The sequence below is a fragment of the Andrographis paniculata genome, unplaced genomic scaffold, assembly GCF_009805555.1.
Source record: "Andrographis paniculata isolate CXL003 unplaced genomic scaffold, ASM980555v1 Contig77END, whole genome shotgun sequence".
Taxonomy (NCBI): domain Eukaryota; kingdom Viridiplantae; phylum Streptophyta; class Magnoliopsida; order Lamiales; family Acanthaceae; genus Andrographis; species Andrographis paniculata.
In genome coordinates, this window is record NW_026137614.1 from 2,519,572 (window position 1) to 2,538,697 (window position 19,126).

The 19,126-nt window shown below is 35.8% G+C and overlaps 3 protein-coding genes across 3 annotated transcripts; 1 reads left to right on the forward strand and 2 right to left on the reverse strand.

The window, feature by feature from the left end:
- Window positions 1-610: 610 nt before the first annotated feature.
- On the reverse strand, window positions 611-2,511 carry LOC127239445 (probable protein phosphatase 2C 75). Its single transcript, XM_051257601.1, has 4 exons — window positions 1,742-2,511; window positions 1,297-1,644; window positions 1,011-1,116; window positions 611-945 (listed from the first exon to the last, which is right to left on the reverse strand). The coding sequence occupies exons 1-4, from the start codon at window positions 2,336-2,338 to the stop codon at window positions 629-631; spliced, it is 1,368 nt and encodes a 455-aa protein (XP_051113558.1). The 5' UTR covers window positions 2,339-2,511; the 3' UTR covers window positions 611-628.
- Window positions 2,512-4,605: 2,094 nt separating this feature from the next.
- Window positions 4,606-7,007, reverse strand: LOC127239258 (uncharacterized). The gene is made up of 5 exons (XM_051257337.1): window positions 6,938-7,007; window positions 6,714-6,895; window positions 5,563-5,724; window positions 4,894-5,050; window positions 4,606-4,808 (listed from the first exon to the last, which is right to left on the reverse strand). Exons 1-5 carry the CDS (start codon window positions 7,005-7,007, stop codon window positions 4,675-4,677), a joined length of 705 nt encoding a protein of 234 aa, XP_051113294.1. The 3' UTR covers window positions 4,606-4,674.
- A 9,344-nt stretch (window positions 7,008-16,351) lies between these two features.
- LOC127266709 (BTB/POZ domain-containing protein At5g60050) lies at window positions 16,352-19,003 on the forward strand. The gene is made up of 2 exons (XM_051297066.1): window positions 16,352-17,093; window positions 17,343-19,003. Exons 1-2 carry the CDS (start codon window positions 16,533-16,535, stop codon window positions 18,291-18,293), a joined length of 1,512 nt encoding a protein of 503 aa, XP_051153023.1. The 5' UTR covers window positions 16,352-16,532; the 3' UTR covers window positions 18,294-19,003.
- The last annotated feature ends 123 nt before the right edge of the window (window positions 19,004-19,126 follow it).

A 19,126-nucleotide genomic window follows, 5' to 3' on the forward strand; every position in this document is an offset into this window, starting at 1 on the left:
AACATATATTTAAGATTTGCGATTCAAATATATAATAAAGGCACACTTTATAAAGTGAGAAAAAATTACAGAATTAAATAATTTGGTAAATAAGAAGTATTAAATTATCCTTATTCAATTTTGACCATTCATTTACACTCATGCCTCTGTCAACCAATTATCTATATGTATGTCGGATGCTGAATAACCGTATCACCTAAAGGATCGAACTATTTGAGGAACACAACCATTGGAGTCTCCCACAATGTAATCCAACCTAATTAATAATATCTTAATTAACTTTAAAAATTATACTCATAAACATATAATAACCCCAAATATGCAATATTGGTCAAAATTCAAAAAATCCCAAATATATATATATGGATTAGAAATGAAGGAGAAATGGTTGAGTTCACTCGCATGCTTAGAATTCAAACAAACACATCCACAAATGCAAATGCAAATGCAAATGCAAAACAAGCTATAGAACAACCCGTAAGAATGAAAGAAAGTAGCCTTGTCTGTCAGTTTAGCCCATAATATAATTCAATTACTTGAAAACATAAACAAACAACACACATATAGTTTAATTTCAATAAATGAATTAATTACATAAAATTATATATGAACATAATAATAATAATAATTATAGAGGACGGATGTTGCGGAGATCGACGACGACGACGGCGATGTTATCGTCGCAGTTCCTGGCGACGGCAAGGCGCATGAGAAGCGCGGCGGCGCGTGCGGCCACGGACGCAGAGGTGGTCCCCGGCGGCGGAGTGATCTCATCTCGGGCGGGCGGCATGAGGAAGCAGCTGCTCACCACGCGGATCACCATGCCCACCGGCATCACGTCCCAGAGGCCGTCCGTCGCAATGATCACAAACTCGTCCTCCCTGTCCCGCCGGAGCAACCTCACCTCCGGTTCCGATATCACGTACGGCTTCAGGTACCAGTCCCCTGTATGTATGTATATATATAATTCAACTCCCCCAATTATAATGTAATATATATAATTGCTTTACCGATTGCTCGCGACGTTGACAGGACCCCTTGGACGCGAGCTGTGTCGGTTTCGATAATCAACCCTCCCGCGGCTTCGATTCTCTCCCTCTCATCCTGCCTGTCCGGCTGCAATGCAATTTTAATATATTACATAATAAAGAAATGAAAAAAGAAGAAATAATTAACTGAAATTAAGTGCAGTTACAAGGCAGACCCGGTTCAGAATTAAGACACGTGTGGCGGCGCAACCATAATAAATACTAAAACAAATTGAATTTCAGTGTGAGACAGTCGACGGTTACGTACCTTATGGTCGTGGGTGAGCGGGATTATTCTCCCGGTGCGGCAGAGGATGGCGCGTGAGTCGCCGCAGTGGGCGGCGACTATATGCTCCGCCGTCAGAACCACAGCCACCGCCGTCGTCCCCGAGAAGAGCAACTCCGTCCGGTCGCAGTCGCAGCCGGCGAAGGACCCGCACCGGCAGGAGGTTGTCGCCATCACTTCGATCCTCCTGAAGCACCGGTGGAAGATGCGTGTCCATGCCTCCTGGAGAAGCCACGACGGGGCTGCTCCGATCTCGTCGCGTCTGCCGGCTTCCCGGTCCATCTCTTCCCGGAGGATCTCATGCATCCTCGATTTGCACATATTGGCGCACTGATCGTATACGAAACTTTGGATTAATTAACGATATGATCCACTTAAATACGGAGATTGAGATTTATATATTTCAGATCTGAACAACTAAACTCACGTGAGATCCTCCATGGCCATCGAAAACGCCGACGTAGTGCACCGGCTTGAATCTGGCGATTGCCGGCGAGCAAAGACGCTTCCGGATGCTGACGGCGTCTTCCATCACTCCGGCGCTCCCTATCAACGCCATCGCGGCGGAGCGGAACAGTTCCGGGGGCGGAACCCTAGGTGGGGCGGACGAGCTGCTAGGACCACCGAAAACCCTAGATGGGGCATTCGGCGGCGGAAATCTGGCTTCGCCGCTCCGGACAATACGCCCCACAACGACGACCCCATCGTCGTGGTCCTCCCCGCCAGCGGCGCCGGGCTGCCTCGATGGACCCGCCCCCGAGTCGTCGTCGGCGACGGATCTGATATCCGGGGTCGATGGCAGGCCGCCGCGAGAGCTAGAAGCAGCGCGTGGTGCCCCACCCGGGCCGGAGACGTCGTCGAGGTGCCCAGAGAAAGTCATCGGATCTCTGGAGAGGTTTCCGATGGCGCCGAGAACCCTCTGGCGTCTCCTCAATCGGCGCCTCTCTCCGGTTTCCGGAGATACGGGCGGCCTGCGGCTGCCACTTCCGCTACCACTGCCGCTTGCTTGACGTCTGTCCGCCATTTCTGTAAGATCTGAGAAAGCTGTGAGAGGTGGATGCAAACCCTAGGTAGGGCGGCCCCCAATTTATAGCCCCGGAGCGCAACCGCCAAAGTGCAAACAAACAAAAGCCCCACCACACGACCCATGTGAATTACAGTGCTCGTTGCTGAAGCCATCGATGGAGCCAGCTCTGATGAAACTTCACCCACTCCATTCATCGCTCTCGCGCGACACGTGTCCATCAAGATTCTCGTAGAAGCTCGAAACGGTACGCGACCGCATGGTTCGAGCCGCGGACGTCAAAAGGCTCGATTGCATGGACTTAATGGTGACCAGTCAGTCGTCGTGCCAGTGCAGTGCAGTGAGACTACTCACTCCGTGACGTGGTTTTATGACACGTGGGATCGGATCAGAAAAATGGACTATTTGATCATTTATGGATATGATATAATCACAGGTCCCCGCGCGATACCTGGACCTGGTGGTCGGAGTTCATTTTCCGGTGGGGATGGGAGGCGCGTGGGGCAGTGGGTTGCCGGCGTGAATTCAGGGCGTATACAGGCACTTTCGTGAGTGAATGATGACAACAACTACTACTGCTACTTTAATTCATTGTATCGAATATATATATCCATCACTATTTGTATGTAGAAATACATAAGTATGGCAGCGGTTCTTTATATCCACCATGCTTCATCTCATTACCCATAGCCATAGAGAACCCTTGAAGCATTGGTTCACAGAAAAATACAAGTTTTGTTCACTCAGGGTGATGACACTTTAAAACTCAAAGCATAATTAAGTGCAAGTAGGACGAAAATAAATGATGTTTCTAGAAGCCTGACATGAGCATCCTATCTTTAGGGACATCTAAATATCGCACATTACGGCGAGAACTATAAGCGAGAGTTTGCAATAATCCGATCAAAAAAAGAGAAGGTTTGCAATAAAGGCAAAAAGAATTAAACAAATTGTGCTTTCTTCCTCGAAAATGTTTATTCTACATGCAAAAAACCAAGTATCACCTTTACAAAACAATGTGTAATTATGAACTTGACGACAAATCCTCCAATTGCATAGCGACAAAACAACCAAACTATTGGATATAATCGGCAGGAACAAGTAGCGACAAATTTCCTCTACTTTTCTTAATGCATGTGGGAAAGTAAGAAACAAATATCACAACTACAAAAAATGTACAATTTTAACTGGACAACAAATCCTCCAATTAATTATATAGCAAAAAAAATCATTGGATACGGCCTTTAAGATAAGCTACCGTTAAACTTCCTCAATATATTGTATTCCATGTGGGAATGTAAGAAACAAAGATCACAACTATGAAAAGATATGCAATTACGAACTTGATGACAAATTCTGCATTTATATAACAAAAAAAAAAAAAGTCAAATCATCAAACAACGCTTTTTAGCTTTCTTTAGGATTTGTCCCAAACTGTTTGGCAGATTCCCACGGTTAAGAGCAGCTATCGACAAACGTACTCAATATTTTCATTCGATGTGGGAAAGTGAGAAATAAATATCACAAAAAAAAAAAAAAAAAAAAAAAAATCAATTATTGACTTGGCCACAAATTTTTCAGTTATATAGGATCAAACAATCAAACTATTGGATATGGCCGTTTAAAACAATTACCAAAAAACTATGTCGATATTTTTTTTCTACATGGGAATGTAAGAAATAAAGATAAAAATTATAAAAAAAAAAAAAAGAAAAAAAGTGCAATTACGAACTTGGTGACAAATTCTGCAATTATATAGCCAAAAAAACAATTAGATTATTAATACACAGTTAAGAGCAACTACAGACAAACTTCATCAATATTTTTTCATTCAGCTTGGAAAAATGAGAAATAAATACCATGGGCCAATACAATCGGTGATCCCATTATCTTACCCCATAATCGTGACATTATTGTAGCCAATTAAATAATTTAAAAACAATTTTGGATGATTGTACAAGCAACCTAACCAAAATTATTTTTTACAAATATATATATATCTTTTAAAATTATAATTTTTAAATTTTTTTATTATAAAAAAAATACTGTACAAAGTATGTGTTGATATATTTTTTATTTATAATGTAATTACAAAATTAAATTATAATAATATTCTAATACTAATAAACATACACATACAACACTTATTCTGTCTACCCATTGAAGACCCTTAACGGTACCTTGTAGAAAAAATTGTAGAAGACTCATTTCTTGAGATGACACAATATTAGACGAATTAAAAAACACATCATGACGAGGAAATGAAATTGTGAAACGTATATTATGTGTCAATATAAATCAAAAGTATCAAGAACACAAAGTTGAGCTCAAAATGTCTAAGGCAGCAGCATAAGCCTGACAAATTCTAAGCAACCGAGGTACGAATTTAATTTCAATACTGGGCATTTAGAACAAGGAAGTTCCTTTGCCCTTCTTGTTGCCACCGATCTCAAAATGCTTGCATCTATCTCTGCACGAAGAGAATTAAGAAGTTGTCGGCATACATATAGGGTATAATCCAAACAACAATGCAAATTAGGATTTTAAATATCGACCTTGATAGGGGATTGGGAAACATGTTTGCAAGCCTGGCATTGCAACCTCAGCACAATCTTCTTTGTTGTTTTGGCCTGAACAAGAACCAATGTCATATTCAGGAAATTCCTTCGCGCCGCTGTCAATGCAGAAGTGCAGGTTCAAGCCTCGACACTCCTTACGGATTCAACATTCCGTAAATGCGTATTCGAAAATAAGAATTGAAATACGACTGTAGGAGCAGATCCCACAAACTTTTAAAATTTGGAACAGAAATCACCCTAATTCAAACAATCTCATTTTCCTTTTGGATAGCAACCATACGTTAACCAAGAAGCTGTTCTAAATTATTTTGAAACAGGACCCGAATGTCGTTTTGTAATCACCACTAAGTCTTAAAAATAAAGTTATTCTACACTATTTGGAAGAAACCATTGTAATTCCTAATCCCAATTTGTTCGATGAACATCCACCAAAGCTTGACAACCAAACCTTCCACATCATTCAATAAATAAATAAATAATGTTCAATGTAGTTTAGAACAATGGGTTCAGGTAGCTGCTTAAGTGTGAATTGTTGATTACATAAGCTTGTTATATAGAATCACAATCAGGTAATTATAAGAATATCTTACGGCAACAAGGAACACATAAAAATACTGAACTTAAGTAAAGAAAAACAAAACTCACCTCTATAAATCTGCATCCAACTTCACGTCCAACACCCTTAACATCCCTATATTGGTGAGATGAATGGATAAGAATTGCACTACCTTTCTTCCCAGCCTGACCTGTCCGCCCAGTGCGGTGAGCAAAAGTCTCAGAAAATTTCGGATATTCATAATGTATAACCTGAGTATAACAAAACAAGCCTTCAAACCCACAGGAATAAATTGTGGAAGCTTAATAAAATAAGCTATAAATCCATTTAAATTGAGAAAATGTCTGAAATTACATGTAAGGTGCGCATATAGTTCTATGTGCATAAAACCATGTGCAAAGCAGAGATATTATCTCCTTATTAAGGATAATAGCATCTCACATAGCAAGACCTAGTCCTAGAATAGAGCAATGACATCCAATCCAAGATGCTAGGCAGCAATATAATGTCCACCAAATTATACAGCCACACACATATCACAAAGCAAGCACACGAAAACGAATTCAAAAGGTTGGACTGACATAATACACAGAGTTGCCAGCAAAATTTGAGTCCATCCCACCCATCCATACCACAGTGCAATCAGTCCAAGCTATAAATAAAATAAAAAAGAAAAAAAGCATCATTTTGAGAAAGTATCACTCAGATGAACACCTTTTGAAAGGAATTCCTTTAGCAGCACCTTGAGATAGCCAAAAAAAAAAAAGCACATGATCTCAGGTTTAGCATCCAGAGTGGAAAGATAACTTGCTTAGTCAAGCATTTACTGTAAAAATCTGGTGTCATATTTCCATTTCACAGGCTATAGCACTTGTCAGTTTTCAAGCAACGATGGTATAGAAATGAAATCAAACAACCTATTTTCTATCCAATTACCAAAATCAGATTCAACCAAATTCCCAGCCTTAACAAAATCGAACATAAAAAACCTCTTCCACACACAAAATCAAGCAAAACACCAAAAATATTATCCTGTGCTTTTTCCTTTGATGCAATCCAGATAGTATCCAAATTGCAATACTGAAATAAAATCAAACAATTTATTTGCTATTCAATACCAAAATCATATTCAAACAGAACTCCCAACCTCAAAAAAATCGATTGTCGAATTACAATGATAACATTCACGATTAGTCCTATATTATCGGTAAGATAGTAGTTTGAAGTTGGTTTTACATACCTGACCAACATTTGCAGTGAAGCAAACAACTTCACAGCACGGGGGAGTGACAAGCGTGGGCGAGAGATGTGGAGTAACTCGAATTGGCGGGTGGAGGAGACGGAGGACAGGGACGGCGCAGACATGGTGGCGACATCGACGACGGTGCGGCAGCAGCGCTTCTTTCAGGGAAACCACAGTGTCTCAGTCTCCATAATCAAGAAGAAGCCATCCCTCCCAACAACGGGCGGGCCATCCCTCGTGTCTGGGCGCATCGGCATCCCTCTTTGGGATGGTCTTTTTAAGACCACCCATCCGTGATCCAAAACCGCCTCATCCTAATCCTAATTTCTTTATGTAGAGGTGATCCAGATACCACCCCATCGGTGATCCTAATCAGAGATACAACGAGAAACAACCAATAATGGTCATCTCTAATTCTGGCCCATGGTAAAATCAATTCCGAAATTGGTCATCCTCGACGAATCAAATAATAATAGATGCAAGTAGATCCAACGCGATCGTGATCCCTGAAGAAATTTCCAAGACTCGAATCCAAATCTAAGATTCATCATGAAACGCCAACTCAATCGGTGATACAAGACAGGTACACAGGTGAGTTCACCGAACATGCCTAACAAATCCAAAAAACTCTTTTGAAGTAATTGACAACTTCAGATATATTTTCCCACAATATTATACAGTTGGGCAAAACAGCAATACCCACTTGCACCTATATAAAAAGTATAGATAAATAAGGTAATTCATATAGTCATGCGTATGCTTTCTCATATATTAGTATTTTTATATATACTGATATAGATAGTTGCTATATTTAATTGAACACTGAATAACTTTTTGGATCAAGAGCAATAATTTACAAATCACGTCGCTGAGAAAACATGGATGATAGACTTGATCGAAAAGAGGTTGGCAGAAAGTCTTAAAAAACTAACAAAATATTAGATAAAACAAAATGATATTTGAAATTTATGAAATTCTTATTGTTAGTTATTGAAATTTCTATAAGTATTTTGAAGAATTTTGATGTTGTTTAGATAAATAATTTTATTATTTTTTAAAATATTTTGAAAAAGCAAAATACTGTATGTTAATTGAGAAAATGTATGTACATTTTCTTTTATCAAGAATATACCCGTGTTCAAATAATATATATATATATTCCCTAGATGTTTCATGCTATGTAAATATGTGATAGTATTTTAAAGAAACAACAATTGTTTGACATACTATTTTAAATAAATTAAAGTATTGAATCTATTATTTTATAGAAATAATATGTATATGCAAAAACAAAGTTAAAAATGTAAATTAAAGCCTCATTTTGTGCTCCTAACAAAATTTATGACTATTTTTCCTTGAGAGAATTCCTTCATTTTCTTTAAAAATGGTGACAGAATCTTGATGAGTATTGTATAAATTTGTTAGCAGAGGAAGTCTTCAAAATAGAGACTATCTATATGATATATTATGCACAAAGATTAATCGAATCATCATAGAAGATCAATATTTGATCCCCTTTTTCTATTATCCATATATATTACATTGTAATTTTGAAAGAACACATATTTACAGTTGATTGACCTCATAGCACAATATCATATTGAAGTTAACATAACATGCCAAGGAAATCAGTAGAATTGTTTCAAGTTTTGTGGAAAAATGTTATGTACCTATACAGTTCTCACTATGTGCTCCTGCTTTTTTCCAGTTGCTGCCATAGTATCGTTGCCTGTGATGGTCATGTGAATTTCAGAAATCCATGGACGTGGCGGAAAGCTTTGGTCCTTGTTGGAGAGTTCCACATTAGGCAAATCCATAACGCCAAGAGGCACTGGCGAGTCCTTGCCTTGTAAACTCACTGCTAATTCAATTGTCAATAGCAGAATTAGGCCAACAATTGAATCCATCCTTCACACACTTTTGCAACTAATTTTTAGATGAGATGATAAATTATTCAGCAATTGCTATGTAAATTAAAAACGAGATGTGAACGAAAGCTGATCGATGCAAGAAACCTAAAAGATTCTACAATTCATAACGTAATAGAGGGCATAGCGACACCAATTTGATTTTTTCGATCATCTATTTAAAAAGAATAGCGTAAAACCCTAATTCTTTAATTTCCCCAAATTTGAAAAAGACAATCAACTACAAATTAGGCATCGAAATCGAATCCGTTCTGTTGAAACCAGAATGGTACCTGAACTAGAAAACTACCAAAGGACGACGATACAGAGCAGGACTACCAAAGGAATGAGATGAATGAGCATTTCGGGCGACGAGATGCCCTTCTTGGCATGGCTGGAATGCCTGTGGAACAGAGGAAGTTCCAAGGGTTCGTCCTGCTTCTTCCAGAACAAGGATCTTGGTAAGGAAGCGGACATGCCCTTCTGTCGCGCCATTGTCGAGGTTGAAATTCGAACAACGCGACACTTCACTGAGAGAGAGAGAAAGATGGAGAAGATGGAAGCCAAAGAATTAATCTGAAAAATGATGAATGTTTGGCGCGTTTGGCGCGCGGAGGGATATCCCCGAACGAATAGTACTTCTTAGTTCATATTTATATATATATATATATATTATTTATAATATTTCTTCGGTTCCATAACAAAAGTATTTATTTTTTTTTTTTTTAAAATAAGTGTACGATCTACCTAATATTACAAATACTTTTATATATTACACAAATATCATTACCTTTATATCACACATACTAATAGAGTTATTTTCGTCATTTTGACTTTATTCATACTACATATAAATATAATAGTAATATTTTTAAAACTACGTTGCAAAACCTAAATGAATATTTAGTTATGAGAAAGATGAAGTACATGCTATGTGTTTCAGTGTTTGTTTGAAGGATTCTATCTCAAATTTACTACTCCCTCCGTCCCAAACACCCTACAATATTTTTTTTTATTTGTCCCAAACTCACTGCAATATTTCCAAATTTAGAAATAATTAATAATATTTTTATATATATCAATATACACTTCACTTTATCTCACCACATCACTCAAATAAAAAAAAATAATCATTTCTCTCTCCAATCACATCACTTAATATCTCAATTATGTCAAATTACCATACTTAATATTCCCTACCTAAATTCCTGTGTCAAACACAAATGTTGCACGATATTTGGGACGGGGGAAGTATTTATTTATTTTTTTAAAAAAAAACATCAAATCAATAGCTTATTTTTTATTTTTTTATATTATATTAAAAATTAATTTTATATTTAAACATGCATCAACACCTATTTATATTACACTGTACCACTATTCCAATTAAAAAGTTTTACTGTTCAAAATCCAAACCCAACAAATTAATTCTAAAAAGAGATATGCACCCTAGATCTAATAAAACCATGAAGAATGAATGTAATCGAATCAAATTTGTAAAAATAATTTCTCCCTCCAAAATGCACAATTGTTTACATAACTTTAAAATTATTAGTTTTATAAATTAATTTATAATAATGTATAAATATTTATTAATTTGTATTATATAAAATTTATTTTACAAAATAGAGTCTATATTGTTTAATATATATTTTTTAAAGTAGTAATTTTCAAAGATTTCAAATATATTTTTAATAACCTTTTTTTATAATGTGGAATCTTAGGTCGCTATTATTCAGAGTTAAATTCACACATACTGTATACGTTTACTATAAAAAATAGACTTATATTTTGTTTTATTGTCATAAAAAAAATAGATCTATATTTTAAATCATACTATTTTTCATAATTTTTTTTGCTATTTTTTATTGCAAAAGATAAAAAATAACAAAACATGCATATTATATTAAAATTCATGGCAAAAGTAAATGAACATATTTTTCAATCATGAAAGACATATAATTTAATTTACAATGTAATCTAATATATTTTCAGATATGTCAATGCATTGTTATTTAATAAATTCATATAATTTTAATCATTTTTATGTATTGATTATATTACATTATTTAATTATCATTAAATAAATAGTTTTATTTAGTTAATAGCTAATTGCATGTTTATAAGTGCTTGTCTAATTAATTAGCTCATAAATTGTGTATAAAAATGTACCGAAATTTTGTAAGATTGAATTATTAACTTGTTGGTAAAATCTCAAAAAATACCTTCACACTAGGAAATAAAAATTCCTTTAATATAAATAAAAAAAAGAAAAAAAAAACTGTTATTTATACCAAAGAAGAATTCATTATTTCACTATATAATAAATAGAAAGAAAAATACTTCCTCCATCCTAATACAATAGTATTGTTTACTATTTTTGTCCGTCCCAAAACAATAGCTTTATTTTTATAAATAATCATATCACCATAAAATTACTCATACTTTTTCATTTTTATTACACAATTGTCACTATTTATTACGCTAATACACTTATAAGGGCAAAAAAGTCTTTTATCCATAAATTTTACCGGCTACCAATACAATATCAATATTCCTTAAATCTCGTGCTCCACCCAATTAAGACTATAGTTCTGGGACGGAGGCAGTAAAAAATTTAAAAAAATGGTAATATGGATAAATTACAAGAATAACAAATTCATACAAATTATGTTGTTCTTGCAATATACATTTATCCCAAACCTAATTGGAATCAACAATTTGAAGGGTCATAATAGAAAATAATATGTGAAAAAAATATTACTCTTGTAACTATTCTTGTAGAATGCAGGAATGATTTATCATAACCCAAACCTTTTATCTATGATCGGAAAAATCAAATAGATAGCAATACCTTGGAAACTTTATGTACAAATATCAATATGATCCAACAATAAATACTTTCAAAGCAGTGAAAAAAAAAAAAAACTACATGAATATTCTTGGCGCCTCACCGAATTTTTTTATATCTTCAACATTTTGTGGTTTTCTAATTGTTAAAAATTTTGGGGGAAAATAATGAGATTGTGTTATTAATCATCAAAATAAGGAGACTATATATAGACAATACAAAACAGACTCGATAGACTCAAATTTAAGTAATCTAATATATAAATAAAATCAAATTTAGATATAAATCTACTAAATATAAAACTGAATATCTCAAATATCTCAACATTCCCCCTCAAACTTAAGTGGTATAACATAAACCAACTTGAGTTTGATGAGAAATTTGAATATAAACACAAAAAGAAAACTTAAATAAAATTAGCAGTTGACTCTCCACCCACCGGAGCAAAAAATGAGATGACTCTCCACCGGAGCAAAAAACGAGATGACTCCACCAAAGCAAAACACGACATGACTTCACCGAAGCAAAAAACAACAGGACTCCACCGGAGCCGAAAACGAGATAACTCCACCGGAGCCGAAAACGAGATAACTCCACCGGAGCCGAAAACGACATGACTCCACCGGAGCCTAAAACGACATGACTCCCCCGGAGCTGAAAACGAGATGACTCCCCCGGAGCTGAAAACGAGATGACTTCACCGGAGCCGAAAACCACATAACTCCACCGGAGGGGAAAACAAGATGGCCAAAAATGAGATGACTCCACCGGAGCCTAAAATGAAATGACTCCACCGGAGCCTAAAACGATATGATTTCACCGAAGTAAAAAGTAAGATGACTCCACCGGAGCCGAAAACGACATGACTCTACCGGAGCCGCCGAAAACGACATAGATCGGAAACACCAAACAGATCGCATGGAGGCAATAAACAAGCACAGACAAAAAGAAGATCGTAGACATATTTCAGATCGCATGCAAACAACAAACAGATATAAGATCGCAGACAGGTTTCAGATCGGACGCAGGCATCAGACAAGCAGTGGACATATGACAGATGGATATATGGCAGATCGCAGACATGTTTCTAATTGTACGACAGACAAGCAGCAAACAGGTTTCTAATTGTACGACAGACAAGCAGCGGATGACAAGCAGCGGATGACAGAAAGATCTCAAAATCACAAAACCTTCGGGTACAATGCAGGTTGAATGTACCCGGAGAAACACGGATTCGTAGGCTATATCTACGACATGAGAAAAGTAGGCTCTGATACCATGTTAGAAATTTTGGGGGAAAATAATGAGATTGTGTTATTAATCATCAAAATAAGGAGCATATATATAGACAATACAAAACAGACTCGATAGACTCAAATATAAGTAATCTAATATATGAATAAGATCAAATCTAGATATAATATACTAAATATAAAACTGAATATCTAAAATATCTCAACACTAATGTTCTTTTTAACCTTAATTAATCCATCCCGCCGGTAGGTGTTTCAGTTCGATCCTACAAAAAAGTTACTTTAATAAACCCGACTTCATTTAGATCCAATCTTATCCAAATCGATTCTAGACCAAATATGTATCTATTGATATTATGCTATGCTGTGTTCTGCCTCTTCCTTTTCTTTTGCGATTGAGCTATGGTTTTCTTTTCTTCATTTTCGGTCCAATCTATTATGTGTTGCGTCTCGATAAGATGTAAGAACACCTAATAAAAGCTATATCATTTGCATTACCATACTTCCATACGTCGGGACTTTGAACTCATGATTAATCTCATGGTTACGAGTTCACCTCTAAACCATCAAATCATTCCTTGTAGTCATATTACTTTTTTTGTCGAGTTTAATTTGCAAGTTATTAGGTTCAGTTGAGGATTTATCCAAAGTGCTAAAACTCACTCTACTCTTAAAGTTTATCTTCTTCCCATCATGACCTACAGAAGACCCACATAAAACAACTAATTAATGTTAATCCAAAATTGAAGAATTTAAAACATATTAAAAAGCTTCAAAATAGTGGATTAGTTTAATAATAATATATATGATTAGAGCAGGTCGAGCGATACCTGCCGAAGAAACGGAAAAGAGGATTCAAGCAACACAAAAACTAAAAATAAATAAATAAATAAACCAAACAAACAATCTCGAGGTCGGTCCTAGTTTTATAAGGTTTCAAAGCAAAACAAAAATAAAATGCCCATAAAAGATAATTTTTTATTGTATGGAAGGCTTAAACTCATGATTTTATAGTCACAAATACAAAATCACACCATCAAATTATCTCATAACATATTTTCTATATTAAAATATACTCTCTCAATAGAATAAAAAATAATGACATTTTCTTAGTTGAGGGAAATATAAAATAATTTTAAATTTTTTTGTCCTCATTAGTACCCAAAATTTGACAGCTTGTCACACGTTGCATAATTAAATAAAATAAACTTATTCTTATAATAATGAATAACGTAGTATAGTTGAATTAAAGTCGTCTAATCTAAGAATAAAAAGGTTTTATCATTTAATATTTATAGATATAATAGAATATAGTAAGATTTTGGAAATTAGATATGAAAATAAAAATAAAATTACTAAACTAAAAATCTACGAAAATAAATCATACAATTTAGCTTCAATAAAAATAAATTTCGTGGGTCGGGCGTTGCGGCAATCAATGGTGGAAGCAGGGCAGCGGTTTGAATATGGCAGACAACAAAAATGTCGATTTGACGGCTGTAAGAGATTTGATGGAACAATTGACTTAAAGAAAGAATTTATTAGGAATTATGGTTTTTATTTTTAAAAAAAAAAATTATTTGAAAATTTATTTGTTACAAGATAAAATGACATATTTTTCATATTTTTTCACCAATTTCCTTGAATTGCCATTGGATTGATATGACCACACCTAAACAACATATGATGCTCTGTTTTTGTGACGAGACCTTGGCGTGATCATACCTAATCACAATGTGATCACACATAAACACAGTGTTCTGTTTTTCTTACGGAAAGCCTGTGTGACAATAACTAAGGTTTTTTTTTTAACTAAAAAAATTGATATAAATAAAATTAGAAAATTTGAGTTTTCTCCAAAGAAGTACTTATCTTTAATGTCTTTGGTTAAACGTAGTTTTCATGGTAGTCATTGGATGACATTACTTCAGACTTTCTCGTCCATTTCAATCTTCGTCTTTTACTCTTATGTTATAACCAATGATTACTGAAATGAGATATTTTTAAAAGACTCATGCCATCATTTAAATGATCAGACTCCAATTGATTCTGTGGGAGTTTAGATTTTATATCCAAAATAGATTGTCATTCCATCCCAAAATTTCCTACTTATTTTTGTCAATAGCATTCACTCCACATAAGATGTTAGATTCTCCAAGGTATTTAATATCATCAAAAATACTAAATTGTATTTTCTCACCATAAAATTTCATAAAAAAAAATATATACCTTATTTTACATCAATTTTAGTTTATGCGGTGCACATAAATGGTTTACAAAGTAAAATCGATGAAGAACTTGGAAAGTTATCATCATGCATGTCAAGCACATAAAAATCAACCGAAAAAATCAATTCATTAACTTTCACTATGACATATTCAATAATTCCTTCAGGGTACACATTTGTTCTATCTGCTAATTGTATAATAATTCTAGTTTCTTTTAAAAGATCAATATTCAAAGACTTGTAAATAGACATTACATTCCTGGATCTAACATTGCCCCGTTTAATATCCAATTTACCTATTTTATAATAAATTGAAAACAGACCCAGAGCACTGCATTTAGGAGGAAGTTTATTTGTAAAACAACAGATATTCTCTCTCGAGCGATTGTGCATTCATCTCCTCGTAGTCTCTTCTTGTTCGCACAAAATTTTGCGTATTTTGGCACTTATTTGATTGCATCCCCTAGAAGTATACTCAATTCCACTTTTCAAAACATTTTCATTATCTCTTTATTTCTATCATTCTTTTTTTATTTCTTCGAACTGTAAGGAAATTGTGCAATACTAGTTTAAAAGGAGTAGGTAATTGGAGTGTTTCCTTATCTGATATTTCATTGGTGGCTCTTTCCATTTCTTTTTCGATCACTTCTTCATTCTTGTCATTTGGAATTTTAACTTTTGATCCTTCTAATTCTTTGTCACTTCGTAGAACAATCGAACTCACATTTTCGGATTGATGTCGGACTGTGAGGACAATTTATTTTTTTCTATGACTTCTTGATAGGATTGTAGATGGTAGTTATGTGTTTGGAATCCTCGTCAGCGATCTTCAAAAGTAAAACATTAAATCGATATCAAAATTCGAATTAAGACTCCTCTGTATTTTGTTTGATTCTGTATGTCTCTGTCTTCATGTTTGCCACTCGTGAGGCATGAAAATACTTTTCAAAAAACTTTTCTTCATATTAGTCTATATACTAACGCTTCCGATGAGTAGATTGAAGAGTCAATATTACACAGTATTTTTAAATGAGAATGAAAAAATACAAAACTTGATTTGATTTAATGTTATTTGTGATTTATACTTGTGCAGACGAATTTCAAATTCTTAGAAATGCTTGTACTAAATGATTTGTAGACTAATTTGTACATTTGATGATTTTAATTCAATCTCTTTTATAAAAATTAATAATGTTTTGAAAATATATATATGAATTATTTTTATTATAAAAAAGTACTTTAATTAAAATACAAATAGCAAAAAAGATAATTTCATTTGAGATATAAAAAAAATATATTATTTAAAAAAATAATATTATAAATTAAATATTAATTAAATAACTACGAGTGTGAGCGAGTATCGACGCATGGTACTGTAAAGCAGCAGAGAAAACAGATCCAAGGGTCAATCAATTTCATTCTCTCTTGGCTTGGCTTGGCTTGGGTTGCCTTCGATTCCTTCTTGGATTCCCCACTTTGAAGCTCAACTACAAACACCACATCTATCTATTCATTCTTCCTTTTCCTTTCTCTTTTCCTTTTCCCAATTTCCTCTCAATTCAATTTAACTCCCTTTCAATGGCTTCCGGTAGCGGCGGCCCCAATTCGCCGTCGTCAAGCAGTTCTAGTATGCCCAAGTCGCCATTTTCGAGGACCATGCCAAATAGGGAAGCACTGGTGTCCTCCATGATCCGGCAAGGCATAATTCCCAATACCGTGCTCTCTCCTCCCCGGGTCCCAATGCCCCCCGCCCCCGCCCCCGCCCCCGCAGCCGCCCCCACACCCGCCCCCCAATCGGAGGCTCTCAAGACAATCAAAGATGCCGTTAGCGATCTAATGTTGGAAGCCCCATTTCGGGATACTGATAAATGGGGGGCGAGCGACGTGAGGCTGAATGTGGTTGCCAGGTCGATGGGGTACCATGTGGCGATGGACGTGCACAGCCGGGTGCTCGTCTCCAGGAGCCGCTTCTTCGCGGATAAGCTGCGCACGGGGGCTGGGACCGAGCATACCGTTGAAATTTGTGATTGTGACGACGTGCCCTTGTACGTCGAGGCCATCTCGCTCATGTACTATCAAGAAGACTTGAAGAACATTCTCAGGACTACGGTGCCTTCCAAGGTCGTCGATCTCTTGCAGGTATAATGACAATTGATGATCTCCCCTCTTGGTTTCATTTTCATTTCCTTTATGATTTCTTCTTGTTCGTTTCTTGGAATGGGTTTTTATATGTTTGGCTACACCCCTAAAAGCTCTTATTACATTCAGGATAGAATAGTATAGTGAATATCTATGATCACTGTTTAGGAATTTGGCTAACTAACTTATGCTAAGTTATTGCATTGAATTGTAGTTGAGTTGTGTGTATCTTCTAATTGGAATGCGTAGGTATTTTACGCCTTGCTGTGCGAGGACTGGCTGAGGGCATGTTTGGAGTATCTGGACTCAATACCTTGGACAGACCATGAAGAGGATCTCATCGTTACGCAATTGAATGAATTCAGTTGTTGTGGTTTAAGGGCAGATGGTTTGTTACAGAGAGTTAAGGCAATCGGGCCGTCGACATCTACCCGAGGGGATGAAGTCTTCTTACAACTATCCAATGGTGTATTGCAGGCCAAAGATGATAAAGCCCGCAACACAATGAAGGCATTAATAACTCGGTTAATTGAGCAGGATGAGGATAATGATTTGCTTGACGTTTCGAAAGATACAATTTATAGTCTTTGCCATAATGGTCTTAATTTTCTGACCGTCAGATTATCTGGAGTCGCCAGCGTCCATGAAAGCAGCCATAATCGGGGAGCTTTGATGAGTGAGATAGCTCGAGCAGCTGACAACCTGCTGTGGATTGTCAAGATCCTAATTGCGAGAAAAATCGGTGAAGACTTTGTGGGTATATGGGCTGAACAGAAAGATCTTTCGGCTCTTCACTCAAAAGTCCCTGTAAGATATCGACATGAAATTAGCAAGATCACTGCCCATATTTGCATTGCCATTGGAAGAGGGCAAATTCTTGTGTCGAGGGAGACTAGATTTGCGTTGCTGAACACTTGGCTGGAACCTCTTTATGACGATTTTAAATGGTTGAGGATGCCTGGAAAGTCGTTTGATCTGAAACTGTTTGAAGAGGGACTGAGTAAGACAATCTTGACTCTGCCATTGTCTCAACAACAATGGATTTTGCTCGACTGGTTTCATCGGTTTCTTGACAGGGGGGATGATTGTCCCAATATTCAGGGGGCGTTTGAAACATGGTGGAGAAGGGCTTTCGGTACCAAGTATGATGATATTGATCCCAAAATGCAGATAAAATCTGCTGCGGATTTTCATCAATGAATTTGTAGTCGATTCTTCTTTGATGCCAGGTAATAAAATAGCCCGTGTTCTTCTTTCATCCGGTTTCGCTTTAACTTTGTTAAAGAAAATCTTGATCAGAATGTGAATCTTTTGGAGATAATTCCCTTTCACTTTTTTGTGAATAAGAATATGAATAGGATTTGATTTTTGATTCGATTCAATCGTTTTAAACTGTGTGTAGATGTAACCAACCCTCTTCTTGATCGATGGCTCAAACAATTGTTTCAAAAGTTTCAATTTCTTTCGTTTGGCTATGTATATATCTATACTAAAAGGGATCTTGGAACTTCCTTCTCTGGAAGTGTTTAACAATTGACTTACCATTTAATTTATGGGGAATGTTACGTGCTGATTTGAAAAAATCAACACCTATAAAATACCAAAACAACAAGTCTTTGTTAAAAACAACATGTGCTGTTTGTTTATATTTACACGTGTCCTGTACAAGTATATCTCATGTGCTGAAATGAATTGTTGTATGTGCTATGTAAGACTATATCATGTGTTGTTAATTCATGTGTTGTGTTTGTATTATATGAACATAAATGATGTGCTGTTTGCTAGATCTTGTATGCTGTTAGTTCATGTGTTGTGTTTGTATTTTATTAATATAAAAGATGTGTTGTCACTAATAGTACCGTATGCTTTTTGTTAGCTATTTGTGTACTGTTCAGCACAGTGCCGAGATTCAGCACTTTAGCGGCCGCCTTAATTTATAGTAATGTTATATATTTATTATCTTGAAAAGTGTTTGATTAGGAGGCTGAGGCTGAAGATTAAGATTTGTGCCTCAAAGTTCTTGCCTTTCATTT

Excerpts from the sequence above, each read along its gene's own strand:
- LOC127239445 (XM_051257601.1), bottom strand. The coding sequence starts at position 2,338 with ATGGCGGACAGACGTCAAGCAAGCGGCAGTGGTAGCGGAAGTGGCAGC. Across the intron at positions 1,645-1,741 it reads ATGGCCATGGAGGATCTCAC|TGCGCCAATATGTGCAAATC; the intron begins GTGAGTTTAGTT and ends GTATACGATCAG. Across the intron at positions 1,117-1,296 it reads CGCTCACCCACGACCATAAG|CCGGACAGGCAGGATGAGAG; the intron begins GTACGTAACCGT and ends ATTGCATTGCAG.
- LOC127239258 (XM_051257337.1), bottom strand. The coding sequence starts at position 7,007 with ATGGGTGGTCTTAAAAAGACCATCCCAAAGAGGGATGCCGATGCGCCC. Across the intron at positions 6,896-6,937 it reads ACACGAGGGATGGCCCGCCC|ACACTGTGGTTTCCCTGAAA; the intron begins GTTGTTGGGAGG and ends ATGGAGACTGAG. Across the intron at positions 4,809-4,893 it reads TTTCCCAATCCCCTATCAAG|AGATAGATGCAAGCATTTTG; the intron begins GTCGATATTTAA and ends CTCTTCGTGCAG.
- LOC127266709 (XM_051297066.1), top strand. The coding sequence starts at position 16,533 with ATGGCTTCCGGTAGCGGCGGCCCCAATTCGCCGTCGTCAAGCAGTTCT. Across the intron at positions 17,094-17,342 it reads AGGTCGTCGATCTCTTGCAG|GTATTTTACGCCTTGCTGTG; the intron begins GTATAATGACAA and ends TGGAATGCGTAG.